The sequence below is a fragment of the Nymphalis io genome, chromosome Z (assembly GCF_905147045.1).
Source record: "Nymphalis io chromosome Z, ilAglIoxx1.1, whole genome shotgun sequence".
Lineage (NCBI taxonomy): Eukaryota > Metazoa > Arthropoda > Insecta > Lepidoptera > Nymphalidae > Nymphalis > Nymphalis io.
In genome coordinates, this window is record NC_065918.1 from 12,801,705 (window position 1) to 12,816,455 (window position 14,751).

At 30.6% G+C, this 14,751-nt stretch overlaps 2 protein-coding genes across 4 annotated transcripts; both read left to right on the forward strand.

Annotated features, from left to right (window-relative positions):
• Positions 1–578: 578 nt before the first annotated feature.
• Positions 579–13,163, forward strand: LOC126780235 (RUS family member 1-like). Of its 3 annotated transcripts, none has more exons than XM_050504528.1 (10): positions 8,966–9,009; positions 9,375–9,468; positions 9,538–9,699; positions 9,823–9,961; positions 10,252–10,409; positions 10,872–11,013; positions 11,423–11,631; positions 11,716–11,972; positions 12,280–12,472; positions 12,674–13,163. In XM_050504528.1, the coding sequence occupies exons 2-10, from the start codon at positions 9,387–9,389 to the stop codon at positions 12,997–12,999; spliced, it is 1,668 nt and encodes a 555-aa protein (XP_050360485.1). In that variant the 5' UTR covers positions 8,966–9,009; positions 9,375–9,386; the 3' UTR covers positions 13,000–13,163. The 3 variants fall into 3 exon arrangements, with proteins under 3 accessions (XP_050360486.1, XP_050360485.1, XP_050360484.1); XM_050504527.1 differs by having other exon boundaries at positions 8,972–9,009; positions 9,385–9,468; XM_050504529.1 differs by lacking the exons at positions 8,966–9,009; positions 9,375–9,468 and adding an exon at positions 579–681.
• LOC126780247 (RUS family member 1-like) lies at positions 2,115–4,186 on the forward strand. Its single transcript, XM_050504551.1, has 5 exons — positions 2,115–2,249; positions 2,658–2,866; positions 2,951–3,207; positions 3,565–3,757; positions 3,959–4,186. Exons 2-5 carry the CDS (start codon positions 2,683–2,685, stop codon positions 4,024–4,026), a joined length of 702 nt encoding a protein of 233 aa, XP_050360508.1. The 5' UTR covers positions 2,115–2,249; positions 2,658–2,682; the 3' UTR covers positions 4,027–4,186.
• Positions 13,164–14,751: the final 1,588 nt, after the last annotated feature.

Consider the following 14,751-nt stretch of genomic DNA (forward strand, 5'->3'; position numbering starts at 1 on the left):
CAGGCTTTCACGTTAAGAGGAGTGGAGTGGAGCCTTTGCCCACCAGTGGAACATTTACGAACCGATGTAATACTTATACTTTACTTTAGTCAATAATTAGTTGTTTATATAAAAAAATAACATTTTTTCTTCTGGTTAGCTGCTGATTTTGCTGAGCGAAGTGCAAAAGAGTACATAACCACTACGCTTGCAAAGTGCGAACTAAAGGTTACACAAAAAATAAGTAAGTTGCTGTGATTACAAATTACAATAATTGTATACTTACTTACACTACCATTAATTGGTAAACAATCCTGTATCTAAACCTAGCGTTCAAAAAAATTAAAGCATTCAAAAATTATTTAAATTCTATACTTTATTATAGAATATGGATTATTGCTTAATAATTATTAATGCATGAAGTTTCACCCGGTGTGGTTAAATATTATTGATTTTTTACAAAAAAGATGACACTGTAGGTACTACAACATTTTCTAAAAATAAAAATATAAAAAAACAGAACAATTTACATATATTACTCGTTATTTAATTATCGTAAGCAAGTTATAACATGCTTCGATATAAAATATGATTTTTTTAAATATTAAGCAGAAGCAGATATGATAAGGATAAACGGATATATCATATTTAAAGAAAAATATGGTTCATCAGCTAAGGAAAGATATTTGGTGAAGCCTCCAGGTAAACAATGAAACTAGATTAACTAAATTAAAAAAATACAGAAATAAGTAATAAACATTCCTTTTTTAGATCAATTGAATGTAGTGGTATGTAAAGAAGAGCAAACCAATAATGTGGCAAGTGTATTCGCCGAGGTATTTTTGCCCCAGGGTTACCCTCACAGTGTAAGCAAGGATTACACTGCATATCAAATATGGGATACTGCACAAGCTTTTTGCAGTACTATTTCAGGTTTGTCTTTACTCTTGTAAACTAAGTACACTTTTTTAATACTTATTTTTTTGACGACTAAAGACGAATTATTTATGATAGAATATAATCCTATCTGACTTAGAAGGTAGAGTACTATTGCAGGTACACTTGCAACTCAAGAAGTATTGCGAGGTGTAGGAGTTGGAAACAAACATGCTACTCCACTAGCTGCTACTGTTACATGGGTGCTCAAGGATGGTTGTGGCCACCTTGGGAAAATATTATTTGCCATAAATAGTCATGGGTAAGAAATCTATATATACACATTACAGTAAATTGAGTGTGCTTAACAATAATAGAAAATCATTTAGAATCTGTGATAGGGTTCAGTTATGGTTGTTGAATCTTTAACAACACAACAACAAATAATAATTTAGACTAGCAAAGGCAAACTTAGTTTGTTATTAGATAATAGATACAGAAAAGTATGGTATGAAGAATATTAAAATTTTAATGTATTTCTCAGTCCAATTATTATGACTGAAAATAATCTCATCAAATGTTAAAGTAAAATTTTAAAAACTTTGTTAACAGTACTTATCTAGATGCATACAGCAAGAAATGGAGACTATATGCTGACACACTCAATGATGCCGCCATGTGTATTGAAATAGCTTTGCCTCTATTTCGGAATTATATTACATTTGCTTTGTGCGTGAGTACTGTCATGAAAGCTGTTGTTGGAGTTGCAGGTAAGCTTTCTATATCTAAATGAAGTATTTATATCTAACCAAAGTATATATCGTTGTAATGGTAAGGTTTACTTTTTTTAAGTTTTAAGACGCCCGGCATTTATATGACATCGAATTGATTATTATTATAATAATTTATAATTAAAGAAAACCAATAATTATGTAAAAAAAACATAATCTCTTTAATAAAACATATATATTTCCTTGTTGTTATATTAATACATAGCACATCACAGCATGTAATATAGCACCACACACAAGGGAGTAGAGAGCAATGGCACAAGAGGCATTACTGCATAAGAAAATGTTATGCCATTTCTCATCATGGCCACCAACTCATATAGTTGGTCTTACCCACAAAGTGCCAATAGATGTTTCACATCAATAAAATATAACCACAATGAAAATTATAAGCCACAAATTGACTCCAATAAAATTAATGCTAGCTTATAACAATTGATTACCGAGTTAATATCAATAAAGGTGGTGCAACAAGGGCTGCAATGACACAACACCATGCACTTCGTGGCAACATGGCTGATGTATCAGCAAAAGACTCATCCCAGGAAACTGCAGTCAACCTTATAGCATCCTTAACTGCACTCTTCATTATTTCTGTTTTTGGTAAACCTACCTTTTATTTATTTAGTTTTTTCCCGTTTAGTTGAAGCTCAATTAAAAGCCTTTTCATTTTTAAAGCTATACCCTATTAAGAATCCTTAATCCCTTGCACTGTTAAGATGATTTAAAATAACTAAAAGATAAACGGTATCTCTAAATGTTCGAATTTCAAATCAATGATGACAGAGCGATATTTTACTCTTGTCTTGTTCATCCTATGTTAAGGCAAAATTTAAAGCCATTATGTTTTATTTTTAAAAATAACTTAAATCAGACAAAACATAAATTACAATATATGTTTGATTCTTAAAAGCTGTATTTATTATATAATATATACAATTAAACTATTAGGAATAATTAAGCATAATACTAGAAGCATTTGATTTTAATATCTAATGTTTTTTTTTACAGTAATTCACTTTTCATATTCACTCTCATGTTGATACTGCATATTGTGTTCAACTACTTTGCCGTTCGAGCAGTATGCCTCAGAACCCTTAATGAACCACGCTTTATACAAGTAATTGATACTTATCTGAAGAAGGAGGTAATAGCAAATCCTTGTGAGATAAACCGAAGTGAGCCTATTTTATTCTATCAACTTGGTTCCAATTTGTTAGGTAAGTTTATGATTTATTGCTATTTTAGTTGTATAAAAATAATTAAATCATTAATCATACATATACATTTTGTTTCTTTTTTAGACTTAAAAATATGTGGATTTCAAATCAAACTTGGTGGTTCGATGGCGCAAATAATCAAAGAGTCGCCGAAAGCATCGCACCTAAAGGAAATTAAAAACATATACAATGAGAGGAAATACATTTTATATCCAAACACTAACTACAGGATCATGTATATATTTATCAAAGATAAATCATCAACCGATGATATACTGTGCGCGTATTTTCACGCTGTATTGCTATCTATAACAACCTGTGCCATAAATAATTATAAATTGGTTAGTTTAACAGAATTCATATTTAATGATTATTTATTTTTACATTACTGCCCAAAGGGAATGTAATGTTTAGGGTTTATGTGTACATATATGTGATTTTTTTTAATCCACACTAACTTTTAAATGCCTCAATAGATTTTGATATGTGAAGTATCATTAGAATCATTACATCACCCCAAGTGACGCTGGCAATTCATTCATTCAGAGCGCTTGTATTTTTTATTTTTTTCAATTGGTTCATGTATTAACCGATTTTAACATGTCAGTTTTATTATACTGGATATTTATTAGATTTGACTCAGATAAATGTCATGTACAGTATGTGTGTTTCAAAACTTGTTTATTTCATTCTTGCAGCCCTTGTCCCACAATGCCAAAGACCTTAAACCATTTGCCGAAGTATGTAAAATGCTACAATCAGTTGAATGGAGCAGAAAATCAGGCAAACACACTGGCTTTATCTATGAACCATCCTACGAATTACAACGCTATATAAACAGTATTGCCACACAAGAATGGCAGGGAGTTAAATCGGGTCTCATACAAACTGGTCGGTATTACAACTGGTATATGTTAATTCTTTATAAGAATAAAATATTATTGTGAAAATTAACATAAACATTTTAAGTTATTTTTGAAATAAGTAAATAAAGAGCATTAGACTTTGCAATGTAGAATTTGACAAGTAACCATTAACTACTTTTATTATGTTTATTTTACAAAATTCTTTGCTTAATTTTATCATTTTTAGGATGGGATTTGAGCAAGCATTTATTAATGGTGGACGAATGGCGAGTATGCGCCGGACAGTCATCATAAAATGAAATAATATTAGAACATATAGAGCCCCACAATATTCCACAATATACCATTAATACAATTTTCGATTAAGCGATATCGAGCAACATCAGACATGTTCAGACAAGAAATAGGAAACGACCTTGACGATTTATTTAATATAAGATGTTCACAGTACAACCAAACCTATCGGTCGCCAAGTTCCGTGGCGCAGAGAAAAAAAAAGAAACACAATGCTGTAAAAGATCCTGAAAAAAAAAAGATTGACATCAACAACCGTTTGCGAAACGTAAAGCTAAAAAACGCAGACATCGAAAGTCGTAGAAGGACAAGTTTGTGAGAGATTAAGACAATCAATATGTGGTGTGTTTAATTGTGTTTTATTAAAGTACTAATTGTAATGTGACTGTGAAATGTAATTTAGTTGTGTTTAAGAAATTAAAATAAATCAGTACATAAACTTCTACATGACATTAAAACAAAGGACGATGAAGTAGTACAGTTTATACCATTGTTTGAATAGATCAACAAACTGAGTATGTAAGTGTTTGCTTTGTCGTATATACACATTACCAAGAACAATCGGTAACAAGTGCACTCGACCTAAAACTTATCACCTCTATATACTTATTACTTAGTACAGTAATACAGTAATAGTATTTTGTAAATAATATCTAGGACCTATAAGCAGTAGTTAGTCATTTCAACCCTAATATTATGAGTGCGAAAGGGAGTTTGTTTGTTTATTAGTTTGTGTCGCTTTCACGTCTTCAGTCGTTCTCAGGTGTACAGAAAATGGTACATGAGGGACCTAACACCTACCCCTCTAACAAACGCGGGCGAAACCGCGGGCGGTAATTACTCATTTATATATCTAATTTTGTTAATGTAAAGAACGATTGTTTATATAGATAGACAAATAAGTAGACAAATTACAAGTACGTATAGCAAGAGTACTTTTCAATGTAGTAAATAACATTTATTTCATTCAACAAGTCTTATTAACATTTGTTTACCAATTGAAATATCTCATATTTTTTAAATAAGCTTATTCTGTTCATAGGTGATCTGGGTAAAGAAACGTAAGCAAGTCGGCGACAACTTAACAGAAGAAGGTCTTAAGGAATTCATCTGAAACAACACCACCCGGTGTTGTTTGAAAGAGAGCAACTTTCTTTTTTTTTTCTTACCGTATCGAACCACCAAGTTTAATTTTAAATTCACATATTTTTAAGTCTAAAAAAGAAAAAAAAAGGTATATGTATGATTAATGATTTAATTATTTCATAATAACTAAATTGTGTTTTTATACAACTAAAATTGCAATGACACACAAACTTACCTAGTATTCCAATACTTAACTATTAAAAATACTCTTTCATTCGAAGTTAATACTTTGGGAAGTCAGTCTTCAAATTCTTTTGGGTATCAAGGACTCCAAATCGGTAACGTTGCTTACGAAATTCGGCCATTTTTTTATAATATTATACAATTCGTCGCCAGGACTTAGAGTCGACATCAACTGCCTATGTGCAAAAAGTTTATAGTCCTTAGATAATTTTTGTAACTGTACGCCTCGCTTGATTATTTTCTGACAGGCTGCGATCTGTTGTTTCGACGGTGGGTCGTTGTTAAACGTACCTATGAAAGCTATGCCTATACTGTACTTGTTGTACCCCTTTGTGTGTGCGCCTTCGTAATCCCAACCTCGGCCGTAGTACACGGAACCGTCGCCGCCGACGAGGATGTTGTAACCGATGTCGTGAGACCATTCATTTCCATTTATATATATATATTACATTCATATTCAAGAATTATAATACATGTGTACCAACTAACCTGTGTTAAACATGTTTCGGTGGCGTATGCATAATAATAACCCATGGCACTGGTTGATCTAATTTATTCAAGGGTTTTTCTACGGGCTGGGCTAACCAGTCACTTCTTGAAACTATCCTTAAATGATCGGGAGCTATTAATAGTGGATCATCTGAAACACCATAGCCATTCAATATATTAGCTATTTTAAGCATAATGTATAAAAAACGATGTATTTTCTTTTAAGATTAAATAAAAAAAAATATATAGTAAAGTAGTAACCTCGACAGAAATCATACAACTATTTTAAATGTTTTTATCGCTTAAAATATATCAACTCAATAAATAAAAACGCACAAAAATAAATAATATATGAAACATTGATTAGGGGATACATTGTGTTATCAATTAATACTTCCGGTCCTACATATACGGCTAGTTCGGGTACATCTTGATGATTATTTATAAGTATAGATTAAAACTTCTGTTTAACAATTTAATTAGTAATTTCATAATCAAATAAATAGTTGATTTATATTTGTTTATACTTGGAACATTTTATTATATATTATTCTATTTATTAATGGCGCCTTCTGCTTGTTAGCTTCCGGCGCAATTAATAAATAGTGCTTATTGTTTATTTATATTTTCTCAAATTATGTCGATTAATCAATGCTATAATAATTTTGTTTTATTATGTATAATGTAAGGATTAAGCTACTAGAATCTTATTTTACTGATCTGGCTAGGTTATCTGCTGCTTATCAACTTCCGGTGTAATATATTAATCTTTAATATTTAATGTTACATAATCCTGTATTATTAAATAATATTTGTCCGTAAATAATCATTAGAATAATTAAGATAAACAATGTTTAATATTATCTTTTAAGTTTGTAAATTTAGTATTAAATTAGGTCAAGATGTTTTTGTATAAATACCGCCAGTTTAAATATATCGGGCATTGGTATTGTAACCGTTGTAACGAGCATTACAAGTGTTTTCTTATATAACGTATCGTCATTTTCGCCGCCACCCTGGTAATCCACCTTCTATAATTGATATGGGGATAGGGGGAACGAAAAAAAGTCCCACGATTAAAATTATACACTTCAAATATCATTTTACCGAATTTCGCATGAAACATGAAAGTGAAACAATATAAGTGAAACATTATAAATGTTCTGCATATGTCTAACTGGATTATGAAAACTTGCATGTAATAAAAAAATTGTGAAAAACATTGAATTGGTATGTAGAGTAAGATTAATCTCTGAAATTACCATTGCCATAGAAGAAAGCTCAAACACCTTTTGCATATCTGATCTTTCAGAAATCAGATAAAAATAAACTTTTCGATAAATACTTTTCTCTCTTCGCTAATAATCTTTATTTAACTTAACTATTTAACTATATAACTGTATTTAACTTCCTCAACACAAAATTTTTGTATTTTTTAAATGATTGTTTTTACTTTTCTGTAAAATTATAAAGTAAAAATTATAAAATTTGTTTTTGGCACTGAAACTGAATGACAAATTTTTATTCCTTTTTAATAAGACATGCATAAAATTGTCACGAAAGTATTGTTGTCTTGTGAGTTATAGTTTTATGTATAATAAATATAATTTATAAAAAATTGTCAACATTAATGGTAACAGAATTCCTAATATTAAAATGACTAGAAAAATTTCATGACATCATAATATTACAGGACTTGGTAAATACCCTTTATATAGGGAAAATGATTAACAAGAAATAAATGCTGTTATTTTCAAAACTGTAACGCCACACTAATGCCATGCTACATGCCACATGCGAGCCAAGCCAAGCCAAGCCAAGCCAAGCCAAGCCATGCCATGCCATGCCATGCCATGCCAAGCCATGCTATGCCATGCCACGACAGTTAAAGCCAGGACTGTCCACCAAGCCCGCCTGTAACCATTACTTGCGTCACATTCGAGTGACAACAGAACTTAATACCCGATCGGCTCATTTCGGAACGCCATTCGTTTTTGTACAAAAATGTTGCTATGACAACCAAAAGAACGGATGAGATGATGTGGCCATGACAACGGAAAATAACAGTTGTGAATTGGAAAAAGTATTAAGATATAAATATACATTCGATTATTGATATATTGTTATCATTATTACCTTCCCGTTTCAAAACATTCATTCTTTTTTTTATGTAGACCATATGGGCCACAAGATGAAATGGAAAGTGATGATACAAATATTCCCTATGCAGACATTACGCAATTTAACATGAGACTCAGACTGATATTCTTGTTTTAGGATTTACACTCAGAGTGAGTATAAATTATGTCTTTCGGCTGATATGATGATGACGAATGTAAATCCTAAAACCAGAATATATAAATACAATTTATATAAGTTACAACACAGCTATCAAGGTGTACTGGCGCAAAGCCCTACCACCAAAAAAGTTTAATAAAATATCTATATCTAGAATATAAATAAATAATAAATAAACAGAGCAGCTTATATTCAATCAACGAAATTATGAATCTATTATTGTAGCAGTATTAGGAATAAAGTTGAGTTTATTCAATAAGCTCATACAGATAATAATTGAAGTGCTGCTACTAAAAAAGAATATGACAGAATATTTTTTTTTATATTTAAAAAAGGAGGATCTTTGCTCAGCAGTGGAACATTTACGAACCATCATAATAATTTTAATTTACTTTAGTCAATAATAAGCGGCTAATGTAAGAAAAAAATTTTTTTTTTCTGGTTAGCTCGTTGACTGAGAAACTAATAGACCAAGGGGATGTGAAACCGCGATTGAGACAGAGATAGCTTGTCAATATATAATAATATTAATAATAATCTTTATTCAGATAAAAAGTAACAAATTATAATGAAGTCCCTGGTTTCTGAGCTAGGCTCAAAGACCTGTATTACAGAAATCAGTGTAATCTATAATGTTGCCATAGTAACTGCATTCCCAGTTTTGAGAAATAAACAATTTTCAGGATTTAATAAAAACAATACGAGATTATTAAATTTTACTTTTTAATATTTATTATTTTTTTTTAATTCAAATTCTTTTTTTAGTTTCTCTGTCTACGGGTTAGCTGCTGATTTTGCTGAGCGAAGTGCCACAGAGTACATAACCATTACACGCAAAGCGCGAACTAAAGGTTACACGAAAAACAAGTAAGTTGCTGTGATTACAAATTACAATAATTGTATACTTACTTACACTACCATTAATTGGTAAACAATCCTGTATCTAAACCTAGCGTTAAAAAAAATTAAAGCATTCAAAAATTATTTAAATTCTATCCTTTATTATAGAATATAGATTATTGCTTAATAATTATTAATCTATGAAGTTTCCCCCAGTGTGGTTAAATATTATTGATTATTCACAAAAAAGATGACACTTTAGATACTACAACATTTTCCAAAAATAAAAATATAAAAAAACAGAACAATTTCTACATATTACCCCTTATTTAATTATTGTAAGCAAGTTATAACACGCTTCGATATAAAATATGATTTTTTAAAATACTAAGCACTAAGCAGATATGAAAAGGCAAGACGGAGATATCATATTCAAAGAAAAATATGGTTCATCAGCTAAGGAAAGATATTTGGTGAAGCCTCCAGGTAAAGAATGAAACTAGATTAACTAAATTAAAAAAATACAGAAATAAGTAATAAACATTCCTTTTTTAGATCAATTGAATGTAGTGGTATGTAAAGAAGAGCAAACCAATAATGTGGCAAGTGTATTCGCCGAGGTATTTTTGCCCCAGGGTTACCCTCACAGTGTAAGCAAGGATTACACTGCATATCAAATATGGGATACTGCACAAGCTTTTTGCAGTACTATTTCAGGTTTGTCTTTACTCTTGTAAACTAAGTACACTTTTTTAATACTTATTTTTCTGACGACTAAAGACGAATTATTTATGATAGAATATAATCCTATCTGACTTAGAAGGTAGAGTACTATTGCAGGTACACTTGCAACTCAAGAAGTATTGCGAGGTGTAGGAGTTGGAAACAAACATGCTACTCCACTAGCTGCTACTGTTACATGGGTGCTCAAGGATGGTTGTGGCCACCTTGGGAAAATATTATTTGCCTATAGTCATGGGTAAGAAATCTATATATACACATTACAGTAAATTGAGTGTGCTTAATAATAATAGAAAATCATTTAGAATCTGTGATAGGGTTCAGTTATGGTTGTTGAATCTTTAACAACACAACAACAAATAATAATTTAGACTAGCAAAGGCAAACTTAGTTTGTTATTAGATAATAGATACAGAAAAGTATGGTATGAAGAATATTAAAATTTTAATGTATTTCTCAGTCCAATTATTATGACTGAAAATAATCTCATCAAATGTTAAAGTAAAATTTTAAAAACTTTGCTAACAGTACTTATCTGGATGCATACAGCAAGAAATGGAGACTATATGCTGACACACTCAATGATGCCGCCATGTGTATTGAAATAGCTTTGCCTCTATTTCGGAATTATATTACATTTGCTTTGTGCGTGAGTACTGTCATGAAAGCTGTTGTTGGAGTTGCAGGTAAGTTTTCTATATCTAAATGAAATATTTATATCTAACCAAAGTATATATGGCTGAAATGGTAAGGTTTACTTTTTTTGAAGTTGTAAGATGCCCGGCATTTATATGACATCGAATTGTATATTATTATAATAATTTATAATTAAAGAAAACCAATAATTATGTAAAAAAAACATAATCTCTTTAATAAAACAGATATATTTCCTTGTTGTTATATTAATACATAGCACATCACAGCATGTAATATAGCACCACACACAAGGGAGTAGAGAGCAATGGCACAAGAGGCATTATTGCATAAGAAAATGTTATGACATTTCTCATCATGGCCACCAACTCATATAGTTGGTCTTACCCACAAAGTGCCAATAGATGTTTCACATCAATAAAATATAACCACAATGAAAATTATAAACCACAAATTGACTCCAATAAAATTAATGCGAGTTAATATCAATAAAGGTGGTGCAACAAGGGCTGCAATGACACAACACCATGCACTTCGTGGCAACATGGCTGATGTATCAGCAAAAGACTCATCCCAGGAAACTGCAGTCAACCTTATAGCATCCTTAACTGCACTCTTCATTATTTCTGTTTTTGGGTAAACCTACCTTTTATTTATTTAGTTTTTTCCCGTTTAGTTGAAGCTCAATTAAAAGCCTTTTCATTTTTAAAGCTATACCCTATTAAGAATCCTTAATCCCTTGCACTGTTAAGATGATTTAAAATAACTAAAAGATAAACGGTATCTCTAAATGTTCGAATTTCAAATCAATGATGACAGAGCGATATTTTACTCTTGTCTTGTTCATCCTATGTTAAGGCAAAATTTAAAGCCATTATGTTTTATTTTTAAAAATAACTTAAAATCTGACAAAACATAAATTACAATATATGTTTGATTCTTAAAAGCTGTATTTATTATATAATATATACAATTAAACTATTAGGAATAATTAAGCATAATACTAGAAGCATTTGATTTTAATATCTAATGTTTTTTTTTACAGTAATTCACTTTTCATATTCACTCTCATGTTGATACTGCATATTGTGTTCAACTACTTTGCCGTTCGAGCAGTATGCCTGAGAACCCTTAATGAACCACGCTTTATACAAGTAATTGATACTTATCTGAAGAAGGAGGTAATAGCAAATCCTTGTGAGATAAACCGAAGGGAGCCTATTTTATTCTATCAACTTGGTTCCAATTTGTTAGGTAAGTTTATGATTTATTGCTATTTTAGTTGTATAAAAATAATTAAATCATTAATCATACATATACATTTTGTTTCTTTTTTAGACTTAAAAATATGTGGATTTCAAATCAAACTTGGTGGTTCGATGGCGCAAATAATCAAAGAGTCGCCGAAAGCATCGCACCTAAAGGAAATTAAAAACATATACAATGAGAGGAAATACATTTTATATCCAAACACTAATTACAGGATCATGTATATATTTATCAAAGATAAATCATCAACCGATGATATACTGTGCGCGTATTTTCACGCTGTATTGCTATCTATAACAACCTGTGCCATAAATAATTATAAATTGGTTAGTTTAACAGAATTCATATTTAATGATTATTTATTTTTACATTACTGCCCAAAGGGAATGTAATGTTTAGGGTTTATGTGTACATATATGTGATTTTTTTTAATCCACACTAACTTTTAAATGCCTTAATAGATTTTGATATGTGAAGTATCATTAGAATCATTACATCACCCCAAGTGACGCTGGCAATTCATTCATTCAGAGCGCTTGTATTTTTTATTTTTTTTTAATTGGATAGATTTGATTCAGATAAATGTCATGTACAGTATGTGTGTTTCAAAACTTGTTTATTTCATTCTTGCAGCCCTTGTCCCACAATGCCAAAGACCTTAAACCATTTGCCGAAGTATGTAAAATGCTACAATCAGTTGAATGGAGCAGAAAATCAGGCAAACACACTGACTTTATCTATGAACCATCCTACGAATTACAACGCTATATAAACAGTATTGCCACACAAGAATGGCAGGGAGTTAAATCGGGTCTCATACAAACTGGTCGGTATTACAACTGGTATATGTTAATTCTTTATAAGAATAAAATATTATTGTGAAAATTAATATAAACATTTTAAGTTATTTTTGAAATAAGTAAATAAAGAGCATTAGACTTTGCAATGTAGAATTTGACAAGTAACCATTAACTACTTTTATTATGTTTATTTTACAAAATTCTTTGCTTAATTTTATCATTTTTAGGATGGGATTTGAGTAAGCATTTATTAATGGTGGACGAATGGCGAGTATGCGGCGTAAAGTCATCATTAAATGAAATGTTATCAGAACATATCGAGCCCCACAATATTCCACATTCTACTATTGATACAATTTTCGAACAAGCGATATCGAGCAACATGTCTGAAGAAATAGGAAATGACCTTGACGATTTATTTGATGATGAGATGTTCACAGTAGAACCAGAGCCATCGGTCACCAAGTTACGTGGCGCAGAGAAGAAAAAAGAACGAAAATCGAAAACAAATACCAAACACAATGCTGAAAAAGATCCTGAAAAAAAAGATTGACATCAACAACCGTTTGCGAAACGTAAAGCTAAGAAACGCAAACATCGAAAGTCGTAGACAAGTTTGTGAGAGATTAAGACAATCAATATGTGGTGTGATTAATTGTGTTTTATTAATGTACTAAGTGTAATGTGAATGTGCGAAATATAAACATTCCAATATTACTATTTTTTTCCTACTCTCCCGTTTTGTGGTAATATTATTGGAAACGGAGTCTCACCAATTTTTTTTAATAATCTTGCTAGATGTTTTATATTTTCATAGCTGCGAATCGAGCCCTTCGTTAGGTGCACAGAATCGGTAATAAGAATCGAATTATTGCATAATGAATCAAATTGTAATCAATGATCGGCGCATTATCTTCACGTTCAGGAGCGGATGACGATTGCGTAAATCATTGTACTTATGCCTGTGCCTAGCTCCCTCTGAAATTGACAAGGAAGTTTTCTAATTGATTGGTTTGTGGCAGACGTAAGTAATACTTATAATTTTGATATACGAATACATTAACGACCGCGTTTGTTCATTATTGTTATTTTTAATAAATAGCAATTCGCATTTGTAAAACGGTAGGGTATATAACAAGCATTATTTGACAACCGCTCAGTAATTTTTTGTGCTACAATTACCTTATACATATATATTGCAAATTGGTAGTAGTTTATTGGACTTTCTAATTTAGTTTATGGAACATATATTATGTTCATAGGCTTATGAGCTTAATAAGGTAATAAACAATGAACCAGAAATAAAAAATAATGAAAACAGCTGTTATATAGTCTAGTCATCATATTATAAAAAAATTAGTATATTTTTACACTACAAACACTCGGCCGACGTCCAATGCAATGTGTTCGCAATGGAGCGGAAACAGACGTCACGATGGCAAAATTCGTTTATTAAATATTATTATATAAATAAGTCGTCGTTGGTTGACTTTCTTAATAATTTATAGTTTGCTATAACATAATTTAAATACATTAATAAACTCTGTGCATTTAAATAAGTATTTCTTGATTTCAAAAGAAAAATAAAAATTAATCAATCTTGTTTCCATCCATGCCTGGGTTCAACATAAAATTGTAATTAGTTATAATAGAAATGATAGAATTGTATCTGTTAGGCTTCCTGTATATGGCGCCGGATCCGGATTGCAAGTTTGTATATTAATGAATATCGCACGTTGACCGCACCGCCGCCGTGTAAGCGCCGGACCACTGCTGCGCCGCCATTTTGTGTACGTAATGTACATATTTATATTATGTCATATCGTTTGCATAGGTTTTCACATGTGCGTGTCGTACAAGTTTTTCTAAAATGGACGAGTTTGATCATAAATTATTAATTAATTTAGTTCAGGAAAGGGAGGTATTACGTTGCAGTTAACTTCAAACTCAAATAAATAAATAAATATATATATATATACATATATATAGTAAATTTCAATTACACTTCGTAAAATAGAAATGATGGATTTTCTATACATTACGATCCTTTTCGATGACATCTTCTGTTCTTCTTAAATCTGTTTGAAATGAAATTGAGTTAATTATTTAAAAAATCCTTATTTGATGATAAAATTTATAAAAATTAAATCATTTCATTAATTTTTTTTATTTAATTTACATCCATATTTAATCTGAAATATTAAAGGAAAAACATTAAAAGAACAAATGTTACGAACACAAGCACACGAATAAGTCACTTAATAGAATGCAATTATTGTTTAATTATAACTTACTAAATATATAT

Excerpts from the sequence above, each read along its gene's own strand:
- LOC126780235 (XM_050504529.1), top strand. The coding sequence starts at position 600 with ATGATAAGGATAAACGGATATATCATATTTAAAGAAAAATATGGTTCA. Across the intron at positions 10,410-10,871 it reads AGCTGTTGTTGGAGTTGCAG|GTGGTGCAACAAGGGCTGCA; the intron begins GTAAGTTTTCTA and ends ATATCAATAAAG. Across the intron at positions 12,473-12,673 it reads ATCGGGTCTCATACAAACTG|GATGGGATTTGAGTAAGCAT; the intron begins GTCGGTATTACA and ends TATCATTTTTAG.
- LOC126780247 (XM_050504551.1), top strand. The coding sequence starts at position 2,683 with ATGTTGATACTGCATATTGTGTTCAACTACTTTGCCGTTCGAGCAGTA. Across the intron at positions 2,867-2,950 it reads ACTTGGTTCCAATTTGTTAG|ACTTAAAAATATGTGGATTT; the intron begins GTAAGTTTATGA and ends TTTCTTTTTTAG. Across the intron at positions 3,758-3,958 it reads ATCGGGTCTCATACAAACTG|GATGGGATTTGAGCAAGCAT; the intron begins GTCGGTATTACA and ends TATCATTTTTAG.